General features: G+C 46.4%; 1 protein-coding gene across 1 annotated transcript; it reads right to left on the bottom strand.

Annotated features, from left to right (window-relative positions):
* Positions 1-14166: 14166 nt before the first annotated feature.
* LOC122922840 (lymphocyte antigen 6E-like) lies at positions 14167-17482 on the bottom strand. The gene is made up of 3 exons (XM_044273592.1): positions 17354-17482; positions 15195-15314; positions 14167-14503 (listed from the first exon to the last, which is right to left on the bottom strand). Exons 1-3 carry the CDS (start codon positions 17403-17405, stop codon positions 14295-14297), a joined length of 381 nt encoding a protein of 126 aa, XP_044129527.1. The 5' UTR covers positions 17406-17482; the 3' UTR covers positions 14167-14294.
* Positions 17483-18830: the final 1348 nt, after the last annotated feature.

Raw genomic sequence — 18830 nt, 5'->3', positions numbered from 1 at the left:
CGGATACTTGGTTGTGCAGGGAAGGCACGGCTCTCTTGGAGAAGTAGTGCCGGCTGGGAACAACATACTGTGGGACAGCAAGCGACATGAGCTGTTTGAAGCTGTCTGTGTCCACCAGCCTAAATGACAGCATTTCATAGGCCAGTAGTTTAGAAATGCTGGCATTCAGGGCCAGGGATCGAGGGTGGCTAGGTGGGAATTTACGCTTTCTATCAAATGTTTGTGAGATGGAGAGCTGAACGCTGGCGTGTGACATGGTTGAGACGCTTGGTGACGGAGGTGGTGGTGGTGGTGTTGGTGGTACATCCCCTGTTTGCTGGGCGGCAGGTGCCAACGTTCCTCCAGAGGCGGAGGAAGAGGCCGAGGCGGCAGCAGCAGAATAGGCCGAGGCGGCAGCAGCAGAAGAGGTAGCAGGGGGAGCCTGAGTGACTTCCTTGGTTTTAAGGTGTTTACTCCACTGCAGTTCATGCTTTGCATGCAGGTGCCTGGTCATGCAGGTTGTGCTCAGGTTCAGAACGTTAATGCCTCGCTTCAGGCTCTGATGGCACAGCGTGCAAACCACTCGGGTCTTGTCGTCAGCACATTGTTTGAAGAAGTGCCATGCCAGGGAACTCCTTGAAGCTGCCTTTGGGGTGCTCGGTCCCAGATGGCGGCGGTCAGTAGCAGGCGGAGTCTCTTGGCGGCGGGTGTTCTGCTTTTGCCCACTGCTCCCTCTTTTGCTACGCTGTTGGCTCGGTCTCACCACTGCCTCTTCCTCCGAACTGTGAAAGTCAGTGGCACGACCTTCATTCCATGTGGGGTCTAGGACCTCATCGTCCCCTGCATCGTCTTCCACCCAGTCTTGATCCCTGACCTCCTGTTCAGTCTGCACACTGCAGAAAGACGCAGCAGTTGGCACCTGTGTTTCGTCATCATCAGAGACATGCTGAGGTGGTATTCCCATGTCCTCATCATCAGGAAACATAAGTGGTTGTGCGTCAGTGCATTCTATGTCTTTCACCGCTGGGGAAGGGCTAGGTGGATGCCCTTGGGAAACCCTGCCAGCGGAGTCTTCAAACAGCATAAGAGACTGCTGCATAACTTGAGGCTGAGACAGTTTCCCTGGTATGCATGGGGGTGATGTGACAGACTGATGGGGTTGGTTTTCAGGCGCCATCTGTGCGCTTTCTGCAGAAGACTGGGTGGGAGATAATGTGAACGTGCTGGATCCACTGTCGGCCACCCAATTGACTAATGCCTGTACCTGCTCAGGCCTTACCATCCTTAGAACGGCATTGGGCCCCACCATATATCGCTGTAAATTCTGGCGGCTACTGGGACCTGAGGTAGTTGGTACACTAGGACGTGTGGATGTGGCAGAACGGCCACGTCCTCTCCCAGCACCAGAGGGTCCACTAACACCACCACGACCATGTCCACGTCCGCGTCCCTTACTAGATGTTTTTCTCATTGTTATGGTTCACCACAACAACAAATATATTATTTGGCCCAATGTATTGTATTCAAATTCAGCGGGATATAAATTTGAGGCCTAGTATTTAGGCGCTGGGTGACCGGTATGGATTTAGTGACAGAATTAGACTTGGAAATGCACAGAAGCGTGTGTGTGTGAAGTTATTCTGAATGACCCAATGTGCACCTTGAATATTATATACCCTTTTAGGGATAGATTTCAAATAGCTCTGATATAGCAGAAACCACTAAATTATGAAATTGCTAAATTGGGAATTGTACTTCAACCCAGAACAAAAAATGTGCTTTGACGGACACTAAATATCTTGCCCAGCAACAACAGTACAACGGTGGGTAACGAGAGATTTAGAGGGAATTAAATTTGAGGCCTAGTATTTAGGCGCTGGGTCACCGGTATGGATTTAGTGACAGAATTAGACTTGGAAATACACAGTAGCGGGTGTGTGTGAAGTTATTCTGAATGACCCTATGTGCACCTTCAATATTATATACCCTTTTAGGGATAGATTTCAAATAGCTCTGATATAGCAGAAACCACTAAATTATGAAATTGCTAAATTGGGAATTGTACTTCAACCCAGAACAAGAAATGTGCTTGAACGGACACTAAATATCTTGCCCAGCAACAACAGTACAGCGGTGGGTAACGAGAGATTTAGAGGGATTTAAATTTGAGGCCTAGTATTTAGGCGCTGGGTCACCGGTATGGATTTAGTGACAGAATTAGACTTGGAAATGCACAGAAGCGTGTGTGTGAAGTTACTCTGAATGACCCAATGTGCACCTTCAATATTATATACCCTTTTTGGGATAGATTTCAAATAGCTCTGATATAGCAGGAACCACTAAATTATGAAATTGCTAAATTGGGAATTGTACTTCAACCCAGAACAAAAAATGTGCTTTGACGGGCACTAAATAACTTTCCCAGCTACAACAGGACAACGGTAACGAGAGATTTAGAGGGATTTAAATTTGAGGCCTAGTATTTAGGCGCTGGGTGACAGGTATGGGTTTAGTGACAGAATTAGACTTGGAAATACACAGTAGCGGGTGTGTGTGAAGTTATTCTGAATGACCCTATGTGCACCTTCAATATTATATACCCTTTTAGGGATAGATTTCAAATAGCTCTGATATAGCAGAAACCACTAAATTATGAAATTGCTAAATTGGGAATTGTACTTCAACCCAGAACAAAAAATGTGCTTTGACGGACACTAAATATCTTGCCCAGCAACAACAGTACACCGGTGGGTAACGAGAGATTTAGAGGGAATTAAATTTGAGGCCTAGTATTTAGGCGCTGGGTCACCGGTATGGATTTAGTGACAGAATTAGACTTGGAAATACACAGTAGCGGGTGTGTGTGAAGTTATTCTGAATGACCCTATGTGCACCTTCAATATTATATACCCTTTTTGGGATAGATTTCAAATAGCTCTGATATAGCAGGAACCACTAAATTATGAAATTGCTAAATTGGGAATTGTACTTCAACCCAGAACAAAAAATGTGCTTTGACGGGCACTAAATAACTTTCCCAGCTACAACAGGACAACGGTAACGAGAGATTTAGAGGGATTTAAATTTGAGGCCTAGTATTTAGGCGCTGGGTGACAGGTATGGGTTTAGTGACAGAATTAGACTTGGAAATACACAGTAGCGGGTGTGTGTGAAGTTATTCTGAATGACCCTATGTGCACCTTCAATATTATATACCCTTTTTGGGATAGATTTCAAATAGCTCTGATATAGCAGAAACCACTAAATTATGAAATTGCTAAATTGGGAATTGTACTTCAACCCAGAACAAAAAATGTGCTTTGACGGACACTAAATATCTTGCCCAGCAACAACAGTACAGCGGTGGGTAACGAGAGATTTAGAGGGAATTAAATTTGAGGCCTAGTATTTAGGCGCTGGGTCACCGGTATGGATTTAGTGCCAGAATTAGACTTGGAAATACACAGTAGCGGGTGTGTGTGAAGTTACTCTGAATGACCCTATGTGCACCTTCAATATTATATACCCTTTTTGGGATAGATTTCAAAGAGCTCTGATATAGCAGGAACCACTAAATTATGAAATTGCTAAATTGGGAATTGTATTTCAACCCAGAACAAGAAATGTGCTTGAACGGACACTAAATAACTCGCCCAGCTACAGCACTAGGGACAGATTTAGCTGGATATAAATTTGAGGCCTAGTATTTAGGCGCTGGGTGACCGGTATGGATTTAGTGACAGAATTAGACTGGGATATGGCCAAAAAATGAACAGACTATTGCTGGTTAAATGCACTTGGTGTGACAGCTTCACCCTGATGTAGGCTTTAGCCAAAAAACAACCACACCATTGAGGGTTAAATGCACTTGGTGACAGGCGCAGCTTGCCCCTGATTTTGTATATGGCCAAAAAATGAACAGACTATTGCTGGTTAAATGCACTTGGTGTGACAGCTTCACCCTGATGTAGGCTTTAGCCAAAAAACAACCACACCATTGAGGGTTAAATGCACTTGGTGACAGGCGCAGCTTGCCCCTGATTTTGTATATGGCCAAAAAATGAACAGACTATTGCTGGTTAAATGCACTTGGTGTGACAGCTTCACCCTGATGTAGGCTTTAGCCAAAAAACAACCACACCATTGAGGGTTAAATGCACTTGGTGACAGGCGCAGCTTGCCCCTGATTTTGTATATGGCCAAAAAATGAACAGACTATTGCTGGTTAAATGCACTTGGTGTCACAGCTTCACCCTGATGTAGGCTTTAGCCAAAAAACAACCACACCATTGAGGGTTAAATGCACTTGGTCGCAGCTTGTGCTGGCGCACCACAAGACACAAAATGGCCGCCGATCACCCCAGAAAAATGAGACTGACAAACGGTCTGTGCAGCCTAAAAACAGTGAGCAATTGAGGATCAGCAGCTCAATGATCCACAGCTGCAGATCGATCAGTTAATCAAGTCCTTTGGAGGAGTTAATCTGCCTAATCTCGCCCTACTGTCGCAGCCGCAACCTCTCCCTACGCTAATCAGAGCAGAGTGACGGGCGGCGCTATGTGACTCCAGCTTAAATAGAGGCTGGGTCACATGGTGCTCTGGCCAATCACAGCCATGCCAATAGTAGGCATGGCTGTGATGGCCTCTTGGGGCAAGTAGTATGACGCTTGTTGATTGGCTGCTTTGCAGCCTTTCAAAAAGCGCCAAGAAAGCGTCACAAAAGCGCGAAGAAAGCGACGAACACCGAACCCGAACCCGGACTTTTACGAAAATGTCCGGGTTCGGGTCCGTGTCACGGACACCCCAAAATTCGGTACGAACCCGAACTATACAGTTCGAGTTCGCTCATCCCTAGTCCACAATTTTCAGGGCCTGAATTTCACTTACCCTACGCGCTGAGGTAATTGCCACTAGGAATAACGTTTTCAGTGTAATATATTTTAACGGGACTTCTGAAAGAGGCTCAAAGGGGCCTAAAGTTAACACAGACAAGACTAGATTAAGATCCCAAGGGGAACCGCGGGTCTTAGAAAGGGTCTTAATCTATCTGCTCCTCTCAGATATCAGATGACCCATGGTCTGCAATCTTTTTTTATCAAACACGGAACATAAAGCTGATATGTGGACCCTTAAAGTATTTGGGCGCAACCCTTTCTAAAATCCAGATTGCAAAAATCCCAATAAAGTTTAAATAGAGAACTCCTGGGATGAATATTTGGACCGGTACCACCAGCCGCAGAATCTTTTCCAGACCCTGGAATAAATCCTGGAGGTAATCTCCTTCCTGCGGGCTGCCATGGTGTTAATTATGGAATCTGATAAGCCTTACACTCTCAGAGTTAGCCTCTCAGATTACAGGCAGCCAGATGTAATTGGACCCTGGGACAATAGATCTTGCTTCCAGGGAAGCATCCACGGGCTCTGTACTGACAGGAGTTTTAGAAGAGGGAACCAGGACTTTTTGGGCCATAATGGCGCTATTAATATCACATGGGCTCTGTCCTGACGTATCTTTTTTAGTACCCTGGGTATCAGAGGAAAAGCATATGCCAGATGAAAGTCCCATTTTTGGGACAGGGCATCCATCCCTATGTTCCCACCGAAGGGGTTTAGTGAAAATATTTTTTTTAGTTTTGTGTTCACTGCGGAGGCAAACACATCCACCTGCGGGATCCCTCCTAAGGAGGTTATCTGTAGGAAAACCTGTTCCTCTAGACTCCACTCTGTCGACTTCAGTGACACTCTGCTTAAAAAGTCTGCTTTTGTGTTTAAAGACCCTTTTAAATGTATCGCTGACAGGGATTTTAGATGAACCTCTGCCCAGGAGAAGATTATTTCCGCTATTTTGCTTAGCCCCACACTTCTTGTTCCTCCTTGATAGTTTAGATAGGCTACTACCGTTGTGTTGTCCGATCCTATTTGTATGTCCTTCCCCACTATATATTGGGATAGTACTTTTAGAGCTTGAAGAGAGATCCATCTGATCCCTGGACATCTGGTCTTGACAGGAGTGATGAGAGCAATAAGCTCCCCATCCCCATAGACTTGCATCAGTTGAAACAATCTGTAGATGACAGGAGACCAGGCAACTCCTTCCCCTCAGGTGATCTGGATCTATCCACCACTGTAGGGAATGGTTTACCCAAGAGGGAATTTGAACTATCTGATAAATAGATTTCTGTCCCAACATCCCAATAACCACTGCTGGAGGATCCGAGTGTGGAATTGGGCCCATTTGACTGCGGGAATACATGATGTTAGTGTGCCCAACAGTCTCATACCGTCTCTGATCGTACAAACGGACAGATTTTGGAAGTTTGAGACCTTTCCTATTACTCCTGTCACCTTTTCGGTTGGAAGAAATTTTTTTTTGATGGGTGGACTCCAAACGAACCCCTAGGAAAATTAAACTCTGTTAAGGGCAGGGGTTTGATTTCTCCCAGTTTATCACACCACCTGTTTGAAACAGAGTCTGGCAAGTCTGACATAGATTCTTCTCTAGACATTCTCTCGAATCTCCCACAATTAGAAGATTAGGGGATTATTAAGACATTTCATCTACTCAAGTGAGCCACTACAGCTATCATTACCTTTGTGAACACCCTCGGAGCTGAGGTGATCCCAAAGGGGAGGACTTGGAACTGAAAATTATATAACTTTGTTCCCAGAAAGACTGCAATACGAAGACATTTTTGAGCTCTTTCACATACCGGAATATGGTAATACGCATCCTTCAAGTCTATTGATGTTAAAAAGTCCCCTTCTTTTAACAGGCTTAGGCTACTTTCACACTTGCGGCAGGACGGATCCGACATGCTGTTCACCATGTCGGATCCGTCCTGCAGCTATTTCGCCGTGCCGCCGCTCAGTCCCCATTGACATTATAGTCAATGGGGACGGAGCGGCTGTCTGGCTAAATAGCCGCAGGACGGATCCGACATGGTGAACAGCATGTCGGATCCATCCTGCCGCAAGTGTGAAAGTAGCCTTATGGTGGTGTTTATGTATTCCATCTTGAACTTTTTGTATTTTATAAATCTGTTCAGACTCTTTAGGTTTATTATCAACTGAAAAGTTCCATTCGTTTTTTTTTAACCAAAAAGATGGTTGAATAGTAACTAGGGATGAGCGAACCCGAACTGTATAGTTCGGGTTCGTACCGAATTTTGGGGTGTCCGTGACACGGACCCGAACCCGGACATTTTCGTAAAAGTCCGGGTTCGGGTTCGGTGTTCGTCGCTTTCTTGGCGCTTTTTGAAAGGCTGCAAAGCAGCCAATCAACAAGCGTCATACTACTTGCCCCAAGAGGCCGTCACAGCCATGCCTACTATTGGCATGGCTGTGATTGGCCAGAGCACCATGTGACCCAGCCTCTATTTAAGCTGGAGTCACATAGCGCCGCCCGTCACTCTGCTCTGATCAGTGTAGGGAGAGGATGCGCCTGCGACAGTAGGGCGAGATTAGGCAGATTAACTCCTCCAAAAGACTCCATCCAGTGATCGATCTGCAGCTGTGGATCATTGAGCTGCTGATACTCAATTGCTCACTGTTTTTAGGCTGCCCAGACCGTTTGTCAGTCACTTTTTTCTGGGGTGATCGGCGGCCATTTTGTGTCTTGTGGTGCGCCAGCACAAGCTGCGACCAAGTGCATTTAACCCTCAATGGTGTGGTTGTTTTTTGGCTAAAGCCTACATCAGGGTGAAGCTGTCACACCAAGTGCATTTAACCATCAATAGTGTGGTTATTATTTGGCCATATCCCAGTCTAATTCTGTCAGTAAACGTATACCGGTCACCCAGCGCCTAAATACTAGGCCTCAAGTTTATATCCCGCTAAATCTGTTGTTACCGCTGTCCTGTTGTGGCTGGGCAAGTTATTTAGTGTCCGTCAAAGCACATTTTTTGTTCAGGGTTGAAATACAATTCCCAATTTAGCAATTTCATAATTTAGTGGTTTCTGCTGTATCAGAGCTATTTGAAATCTATCCCAAAAAGGGTATATAATATTCAAGGTGCACATAGGGTCATTCAGAATAACTTCACACACACGCTACTGTGCATTTCCAAGTCTAATTCTGTCAGTAAATCCATACCGGTCACCCAGCGCCTAAATACTAGGCCTCAAATTTATATCCCGCTGAATTTGAATACAATACATTGGGCCAAATAATATTTTTGTTGTTGTGCTGAACCATAACAATGAGGAAAACATCTAGTAAGGGACGCGGACGTGGACATGGTCGTGGTGGTGTTAGTGGACCCTCTGGTGCTGGGAGAGGACGTGGCCGTTCTGCCACATCCACACGTCCTAGTGTACCAACTACCTCAGGTCCCAGTAGCCGCCAGAATTTACAGCGATATTTGGTGGGGCCCAATGCCGTTCTAAGGATGGTAAGGCCTGAGCAGGTACAGGCATTAGTCAATTGGGTGGCCGACAGTGGATCCAGCACGTTCACATTATCTCCCACCCAGTCTTCTGCAGAAAGCGCACAGATGGCGCCTGAAAACCAACCCCATCAGTCTGTCACATCACCCCCATGCATACCAGGGAAACTGTCTGAGCCTCAAGTTATGCAGCAGTCTCTTATGCTGTTTGAAGACTCCGCTGGCAGGGTTTCCCAAGGGCATCCACCTAGCCCTTCCCCAGCGGTGAAAGACATAGACTGCACTGACGCACAACCACTTATGTTTCCTGATGATGAGGACATGGGAATACCACCTCAGCATGTCTCTGATGATGACGAAACACAGGTGCCAACTGCTGCGTCTTTCTGCAGTGTGCAGACTGAACAGGAGGTCAGGGATCAAGACTGGGTGGAAGACGATGCAGGGGACGATGAGGTCCTAGACCCCACATGGAATGAAGGTCGTGCCACTGACTTTCACAGTTCGGAGGAAGAGGCAGTGGTGAGACCGAGCCAACAGCGTAGCAAAAGAGGGAGCAGTGGGCAAAAGCAGAACACCCGCCGCCAAGAGACTCCGCCTGCTACTGACCGCCGCCATCTGGGACCGAGCACCCCAAAGGCAGCTTCAAGGAGTTCCCTGGCATGGCACTTCTTCAAACAATGTGCTGACGACAAGACCCGAGTGGTTTGCACGCTGTGCCATCAGAGCCTGAAGCGAGGCATTAATGTTCTGAACCTGAGCACAACCTGCATGACCAGGCACCTGCATGCAAAGCATGAACTGCAGTGGAGTAAACACCTTAAAACCAAGGAAGTCATTCAGGCTCCCCCTGCTACCTCTTCTGCTGCTGCCGCCTCAGCCTTTTCTGCTGCTGCCGCCTCGGCCTCTTCTGCTGCTGCTGCCTCGGCCTCTTCCTCCGCCTCTGGAGGAACGTTGGCACCTGCCGCCCAGCAAACAGGGGATGTACCACCAACACCACCACCACCACCTCCGTCACCAAGCATCTCAACCATGTCACACGGCAGCGTTCAGCTCTCCATCTCACAAACATTTGAGAGAAAGTGTAAATTCCCACCTAGCCACCCTCGATCCCTGGCCTTGAATGCCGGCATTTCTAAACTACTGGCCTATGAAATGCTGTCATTCAGGCTGGTGGACACAGACAGCTTCAAACAGCTCATGTCGCTTGCTGTCCCACAGTATGTTGTTCCCAGCCGGCACTACTTCTCCAAGAGAGCCGTGCCTTCCCTGCACAACCAAGTATCCGATAAAATCAAGTGTGCACTGCGCAACGCCATCTGTAGCAAGGTCCACCTAACCACAGATACGTGGACCAGTAAGCACGGCCAGGGACGCTATATTTTTTGTTTGTTTTTTATAAATTACACAGTACGATCTGTGGAGAAAAAAGAAAGCTTATTTTACAGGGCTGAGCTTAATTTTGTACGTAAAGGCATAGTATACTATTGTGCAAACAGTTATTGCGTGGTGACTTCCAAGTAAGGCTACTTTCACACTAGCGTTCGCTGGTCCGTTCGTGAGCTCCGTTTGAAGGGGCTCACGAGCGGACCCGAACGCAGCCGTCCAGCCCTGATGCAGTCTGAATGGAGCGGATCCGCTCAGACTGCATCAGTCTGGCGGCGTTCAGCCTCCGCTCCGCTCGCCTCCGCACGGACAGGCGGACTGCTGAACGCTGCTTGCAGCGTTGGGGTGTCCGCCTGGCCGTGCGGAGGCGTGCGGATCCGTTCAGACTTACAATGTAAGTCAATGGGAACGGATCCGCTTGAAGATGTCACCATATGGCTCAATCTTCAAGCGGATCCGTCCCCCATTGACTTTACATTGAAAGTCTGAATGGATCCGCGCAGGCTACTTGCGCACTTGCGAATTTTTTTAAAGTTATTAATGCAGACGGATCCGTACTGAACGGAGCCTCCGTCTGCATTAATATGAGCGGATCCGTTCAGAACGCTAGTGTGAAAGTAGCCTAAGTGTGCTACTAGCTGCTGCTATAGTTAGGTGCCGGGGAAATACACAATGTGGAAAGACAGAAAATACACCTAAGAGCCACTAGGTGGCGCTGACAGGCCAAACTGAGTATGCGATTTGATACAAAGAATGAAAGTTTGTGGAAGGTAGGTCTGCTATGCAGAACTAGACTTTCCCACGTGCTGCGGCACAGTGAGAACAGCATGATAACCCTCCCCACCCCAGGCGGGTGCACGGAAAACCGCCTAGATGCTGACGTGAGGGGGACCGCGGGTGGTCCCCTGTGAATTTCCGACATGTGCGCTCCGGTCCCTTGATGAGACCACCGTGCGGTGTGGTGGGGACCGGGAGTAGCGCAGTGACTTACGATTAGGCTGGAGAGCCAAGACCGGACCACCGAAACACACCGTGCCGCCCAAACGGCAGAGGTGAGTAGGGGCTGGGTGTTTAAGTAGGGGACTAACTCCTCCCACAAATTCAGGCCTAATGGCCTTTCTACATGTCTGAAACACCATTGTATATTTGTCGCTGCTTGAGAAAGGTCCCATTGAGAGAACTGAAACGTCGCTTTCTGGTGAATAAACACACGTTTTGCTTTGGATGTGCCGTAGAGTTTATTTTTATTTTTTAGTAGTTATGGCCAGATATGTGCCCCTCACAGTAGTTATGGCCAGATATGTGCCCCTCACAGTAGTTATGGCCAGATATGTGCCCCTCACAGTAGTTATGGCCAGATATGTGCCCCTCACAGTAGTTATGGCCAGATATGTGCCCCTCACAGTAGTTATGGCCAGATATGTGCCCCTCACAGTAGTTATGGCCAGTTATTTGCCCCCTCACAGTAGTTATGTCCAGATATGTGCCCCCTCACAGTAGTTATGCCCAGATGTGCCCCTCACAGTAGTTATGGCCAGTTATTTGCCCCCTCACAGTAGTTATGTCCAGATATGTGCCCCCCTCACAGTAGTTATGCCCAGATGTGCCCCTCACAGTAGTTATGGCCAGATATGTGCCCCTCACAGTAGTTATGGCCAGTTATGTGCCCCCTAACAGTAGTTATGCCCAGATGTGCCCCTCACTGTAGTTATGTCCAGATATGTGCCCCTCACTGTAGTTATGGCCAGATATCTGCCCCCTCACAGTAGTTATGTCCAGATATGTGCCCCTCGCAGTAGTTATGTCCAGATATGTGCCCCTCGCAGTAGTTATGTCCAGATATGTGCCCCTAACACTAGTTATGCCCAGATATGTGCCCCTCACAGTAGTTATGTCCAGATATGTGCCCCTCACAGTAGTTATGTCCAGATATGTGCCCCTCACAGTAGTTATGTCCAGATATGTGCCCCTCACAGTAGTTATGTCCAGATATGTGCCCCTCACAGTAGTTATGTCCAGATATGTGCCCCTCACAGTAGTTATGTCCAGATATGTGCCCCTCACAGTAGTTATGTCCAGATATGTGCCCCTAACAGTAGTTATGTCCAGATATGTGCCCCTCACAGTAGTTATGTCCAGATATGTGCCCCTCACAGTAGTTATGTCCAGATATGTGCCCCTCACAGTAGTTATGTCCAGATATGTGCCCCTCACAGTAGTTATGTCCAGATATGTGCCCCTAACAGTAGTTATGTCCAGATATGTGCCCCTCACAGTAGTTATGTCCAGATATGTGCCCCTCACAGTAGTTATGTCCAGATATGTGCCCCTCACAGTAGTTATGTCCAGATATGTGCCCTCTTCAGAGGAAGTAAAAAAGCAAAAACAAAACAGTAAATTCTCACCCGGTTCCTCCGATGATCACAGCTCATGACTGAGGTCATCGTGCTGCTGTGGAGAGCCGGCTGCTGAATGGAAGGCTCTCTGCTTCACCATTACAATCTGCTGTCTCTGCGTCTTATGGATATACCTCAGCAGTTCCGGGACTGAGGGACAGCCACTGAAATCCTGCAGGATCCCGGAATGTTGGGAGGTATGCACACCCACTACATACATACATGAACACTCAAGTTCCTCATGGCAAATAAAGCCCTAGACATTGAACCCTCTCTGTGCTCCATTGACTTCTACTCTAGAACTGATCGAAACCTAGGTACATAGTGGCTCAGATAACCGCAACTGATGCCAAAATCATCAATGTTTACTTAGCAAAATTCACTGTCATCATCTGCACCATCATCTCTCAACATCCACAAGCACGCCTCTCCAGGGCTCACTTTATCAACATCACTTCTCTCTGTCGCTCCTCCGTTGTCAGGCCCTTACCTCAGGCACCCCTCCGTGCTAGCTCTCTGTTCTCCTCAGCACCGCAGACTTCTTCCTCCAGTGGTATCAGCCACACACTGACCCACTTCCTGCTGACAGCCTCTATTTATGGATTATGCTTCTGCAGAGCCATCTAGTGGCAACAGTTAATATTGCAGGCTTACATTCTATGCATGGAAAAACATTATACAATTGACCAAAAGGCGAGTGTGACACATGTGGTGCACCCTCTTACACCATGTTGTTTTACACCCAGCTTTCTTAGAGTCCTGAAGCCGAGATCTGCCCAGGGTGCAATGATTCATCCTTCAGTATCATATCAGGCATAGTCTTCTCCGCCTGTCCATGGTTTCTCCTGTTTGGAGATTGATTTGAGGTTCAGTTATCCCAGTATCAGTGACAAGAGCTGCGCCATTATTTACCTGACAAACACGATCACATCATCTCCCGCTGCCTCGCTGTAATCCCTAACACCTCCTGCAAACAACCGCAGCATTGATCGTGGCCGCAACATATGTTTTGACATTATATTTCTGCTTATAACAGTAATCCTGGTATTTGCAGTTTATGGGAGGGCAACAATATTCCATAAACCTACAGCTTTCTAAATCCTGAGTTTTCTGGTACATGAATAGCATGACAGAAGTGCAGTAAAGACTGACATATAAACTCAGATCTATGGAAAACTGGGTGGAACCACTGTAGGCTCAGTAATGGCTGAGAAGAGTCGGCCTCTGTATGAAAATGACTTTCAGTGACATTCTGCACTTTTCAGAAATGAGCTCCCTCGTGTGTGTAGGGGTCCCCTCCCTGGACTGTCCATCTTTTTACTACTGTATGGGCTCCACATGGAGGCAACCTGAGGCCGTCATCTCTGGGACATATTTCTTGACCAGGTCCTGTTCACACAGCAGAGGGTTCGTTACAATTGTGTCCTCTATGACCTAAACACATCAGCAACTGTCCTGACAGTTAGGGCTCATGCACACAAATGTATTTTCTTTTCGCTTCCGTTCAGGTTTTTTTGCGGACCGTGTGCAGAACCATTCACTTGAATTGGTCTGCAAAAATATCGGAAGGTGCTCAGTGTGCATTCCGTTTTTTTGTATTTCCGTTCCGCTAAAAAGTAGTGCATGTCCTATTATTGTTCGCAAATCACGGTCCGAGGCCCCATTCAAGTCAATGGGTCAGCAAAAATACAGAACGCACACGGAACACATCCGTATGTCATCCGTATTTCATCCGTATTTTGCGGATCCATACTGTAGAAATGCTCTGCCCTGTCCATATTGCTCATGTGTTTGGTGATTAATAAGTTACTGTTTCTGTTTCCGATCCGCAAAAAACGGATCTCATACGGAAACCATACGGATATGTTTTGTGGAATAACGGAACGGAAGAGGACTTAAATCAGAGAAAAAAAACCTTGTGAAAAACAGACCGCAAAACAACAGTGGTCGTGTGCATGAGCCCTTACAATGTCTGGACTGGATACAACTGAAACAAACCTTCAGGGGTGAGAAGCATTAGATCTGTGTGAGAATTCAGTTTATTGATACAAACAGGGAGGTTTCCATTCAGTAACAGCAAGCAGAGATACCAAATTAAAGATTTTATTCCCATAGCAATAGCTGATCAGTGAACCGCTCGTCCCTGAGGTTACAGGACTGAGCTCTTCAGGATTGTCAGGATGGATCCCAGCGCCAGGATGATGGCGGCATAGCTGGACTGGAGGCTGGTGCTGCCGCTGGTGTTACACCGGTCGGTGGAGCAGCAGGTGGTGGAGCTGGAGACGCCAAGGACGTTAGTGCTGGAGGCAGTGCAGGACACGGCACACATCTTATTGATGGTGGCAGCCGAAGCCCCAGCTGCAAGGAAAAACAACATTTTATAAAGTAAACTTACTAAAAGGGGCGGGGCTGTGACAACCTGGTATTATCAGGGTTGTATATAATTACATATGGGCAGTAGTGTTGAGCGAGAATGCTCGGCTGAACTGCTCGGCACATCGGAGTGCTTGGCCGAATACTGCGGGTGCTCGAGTACAATTTAATACAATAAAAGTCAATGGGAGACCCGAGCATCAAACCAGGCGCCCCCTGCTCTGAAGAAGAGAAGAGGGTGTCTGGTTCACAAAATAGGTTAGAAATTGATGGAAACGCCATCAAAATGGTTTGGAAACAGCGTTTCACATAACTGGCTACTGGCATACAGCCTTTGTGTGGTTGTCTATTGTATGTCATAGATATTAGGAGTCCAAGACGCATCCAGCTATCCTCCTAATGCTGTTTCCAAACCATTTTGATGGGGTTTGCATCAATTTCTAACCTATTTTGTGAACCAGACACCCTCTCCTCTTCCGAGCAGGGGGTGCCTGGGGTTCTTCCACTGACTTCCATTGTGCTCGGGTGCTCGGTAGAACAAGATCATACGATGTGTTCGTCCAAAGCTCCCGAGCACTTTGGTGCTCGATCAACACTAATGGGCAGCTATTGAAGGCAAATACCCGGCTGTGATGACTCGGGGCCCCAGGTGATAAAACTGAGATACTGAACTCACCGACTGAGACGGATGCCACAGACGTCTGACAATACTTGTCGCTGCTGGTGCAGTTTTCCGGTGTCAGACAATGATCGTTGGAAGATTGGGATGTACAGGTAAAGCACTGCAGAGAGAGAGCTGCAGAGAAAGGGAAGTCACAGGTCACATACAGTCATGTATCTAAGCAGTGTGATACTGTCCACTGAGCTGTGTATCTAATCCTATCCTGTGTGATACCATCTGCTGAGCTGTGTATCTAATCCTATCATGTGTGATACTGTCTGCAGAGCTGTGTATCTAATCCTCTCCTGTGTGATACTGTCTGCTGAGCTGTGTATCTAATCCTATCCTATGTGATACTGTCTGCTGAGCTGTGTATCTAATCCTATCCTGTATGATACAGTCTGCTGAGCTGTGTATCTAATCCTATCCTGTGTGATACTGTCTGCTGAGCTGTGTATCTAATCCTATCATGTGTGATACCATCTGCTGAGCTGTGTATCTAATCCTATCCTATGTGATACTGTCTGCTGAGCTGTGTATCTAATCCTATCCTATGTGATTCTGTCTGCTGAGCTGTGTATCTAATCCTGTCCTATGTGATACTGTCTGCGGAGCTGTGTATCTAATCCTATCCTGTGTGATACTGTCTGCTGAGCTGTGTATCTAATCCTATCCTGTGTGATACTGTCTGCTGAGCTGTGTATCTAATCCTATCCTGTGTGATACTGTCTGCTGAGCTGCTGTATCTAATCCTATCATGTGTGATACTGTCTGCTGAGCTGTGTATCTAATCCTATCCTGTGTGATACTGTCTGCTGAGCTGTGTATCTAATCCTATCCTGTGTGATACTGTCTGCTGAGCCGTGAATCTAATCCTATCCTGTGTGATACTGTCTCCTGAGCTGTGTATCTAATTCTATCCTGTGTGATACTGCCTTCTGAGCTGTGTATCTAATCCTATCCTGTGTGATACTGCCTGCTGAGCTGTGTATCTAATCCTATCATGTGTGATACTGTCTGCTGAGCTGTGTATCTAATCCTATCCTGTGTGATACTGTCTGCTGAGCCGTGTATCTAATCCTATCCTGTGTGATACTGTCTGCTGAGCTGTGTATCTAATCCTATCCTGTGTGATACTGTCTGCTGAGCTGTGTATCTAATCCTATCCTGTGTGATACTGTCTGCTGAGCTGTGTATCTAATCCTATCCTGTGTGATACTGTCTGCTGAGCTGTGTATCTAATCCTATCCTGTGTGATACTGTCTGCTGAGCCGTGAATCTAATCCTATCCTGTGTGATACTGTCTCCTGAGCTGTGTATCTAATTCTATCCTGTGTGATACTGCCTTCTGAGCTGTGTATCTAATCCTATCCTGTGTGATACTGCCTGCTGAGCTGTGTATCTAATCCTATCATGTGTGATACTGTCTGCTGAGCTGTGTATCTAATCCTATCCTGTGTGATACTGTCTGCTGAGCTGTGTATCTAATCCTATCCTATGTGATACTGTCTGCTGAGCTGTGTATCTAATCCTATCCTGTGTGATACTGTCTGCTGAGCTGTGTATCTAATCCTACCCTGTGTGATACTGTCTGCTGAGCTGTGTATCTAATCCTATCCTGTGTGATACTGCCTGCTGAGCTGTGTATCTAATCCTATTATGTGTGATACTGTCTGCTGAGCTGTGTATCTAATCCTATCCTGTGTGATACTGTCTGCTGAGCTGTGTATCTAATCCTATCCTATGTGATACTGTCTGCTGAGCTGTGTATCTAATCCTATCCTATGTGATACTGTCTGCTGAGCTGTGTATCTAATCCTATCCTATGTGATACTGTCTGCTGAGCTGTGTATCTAATCCTATCCTGTGTGATACTGTCTGCTGAGCTGTGTATCTAATCCCATCATGTGTGATACTGTCTGCTGAGCTGTGTATCTAATCCTATCCTGTGTGATACTGTCTGCTGAGCTGTGTATCTAATCCTATCCTGTGTGATACTGTCTGCTGAGCTGTGTATCTAATCCCATCATGTGTGATACTGTCTGCTGAGCTGTGTATCTAATCCTATCCTGTGTGATACTGTCTGCTGGGCTGTGTATCTTATCCGGTATACAGTCCACACAGCACTACACCCCCCATCATTCTAGCAGTGTACCCATCCTGCAGGGTCTTACCTGTGGCGGCACAGAGGGCGATCACCAGGAGGAGGCTCGTGTACGCTGCCATTGTGAGCGGAGTGATGTCTGACCGGCAGCCTCCTCCTCTATATATACAGGACTTTGTGTATGTAGAAAAAGGTTTCCATGAAAACCTCATTATACCAAAAACACTCCATGTAAAGGAATAAGGAGTGGAAACTAATCCACAGCACAATCACAAGTGTTTCCTAACGACTTATACAGGTACCGCCAATACGTGTTACTCACCCATTATATGACCGCTGCCAACAACCAACGACACCCGGGTCACTACTAAGACTTCAAAACATCACAGATCATAATAGGAATTATAGAATAAACAGGACTGAATATAACACCCCAGAATAACAGGACTGTATATAACACCCCAGAATAACAGGACTGTATACAACACCCCAGAATAACAGGACTGTATATAACACCTCAGAATAACAGGACTGTATATAACACCCCAGAATAACAGGACTGTATATAACACCCCAGAATAACAGGACTGTATATAACACCCCAGAATAACAGGACTGTATATAACACCCCCAGAATAACAGGACTGTATATAACACCCCAGAATAACAGGACTTTATATAACACCCCAGAATAACAGGACTGTATATAACACCCCAGAATAACAGGACTGTATATAACACCCCAGAATACCAGGACTGTATATAACACCCCAGAATAACAGGACTGTATATAACACCCCAGAGAGACAGGACTGTATATAACACCCCAGAATAAACAGACTGTTTATAACACCCAGAATAACAGGACTGTATATAACACCCCAGAATAAACGGACTGTATATAACACCCCAGAATGACAGGACTGTATATAACACCCCAGAATAACAGGACTGTATATAACACCCCAGAATAACAGGACTGTATATAACACCCCAGAATAACAGGACTGTATATAACACCCCAGAATAACAGGACTGTATATAACACCCCAGAATAACAGGACTGTATATAACATCCAGACTAATAGGACTGTATATAACACCCCAGAATAACAGGACTGTATATAACACCCCAGAATAACAGGACTGTATATAACACCCCAGAATAACAGGACTGTATACAACACCCCAGAATAACAGGACTGTATATAACACCTCAGAATAACAGGACTGTATATAACACCCCAGAATAACAGGACTGTATATAACACCCCAGAATAACAGGACTGTATATAACACCCCAGAATAACAGGACTGTATATAACACCCCCAGAATAACAGGACTGTATATAACACCCCAGAATAACAGGACTTTATATAACACCCCAGAATAACAGGACTGTATATAACACCCAGAATAACAGGACTGTATATAACACCCCAGAATACCAGGACTGTATATAACACCCCAGAATAACAGGACTGTATATAACACCCCAGAGAGACAGGACTGTATATAACACCCCAGAATAAACAGACTGTTTATA

This window comes from Bufo gargarizans, unplaced genomic scaffold, assembly GCF_014858855.1.
Source record: "Bufo gargarizans isolate SCDJY-AF-19 unplaced genomic scaffold, ASM1485885v1 fragScaff_scaffold_778_pilon, whole genome shotgun sequence".
Taxonomy (NCBI): domain Eukaryota; kingdom Metazoa; phylum Chordata; class Amphibia; order Anura; family Bufonidae; genus Bufo; species Bufo gargarizans.
Note: the sequence above shows the minus strand (reverse complement) of the source record. Positions and strands in the feature narration are given on the sequence as shown.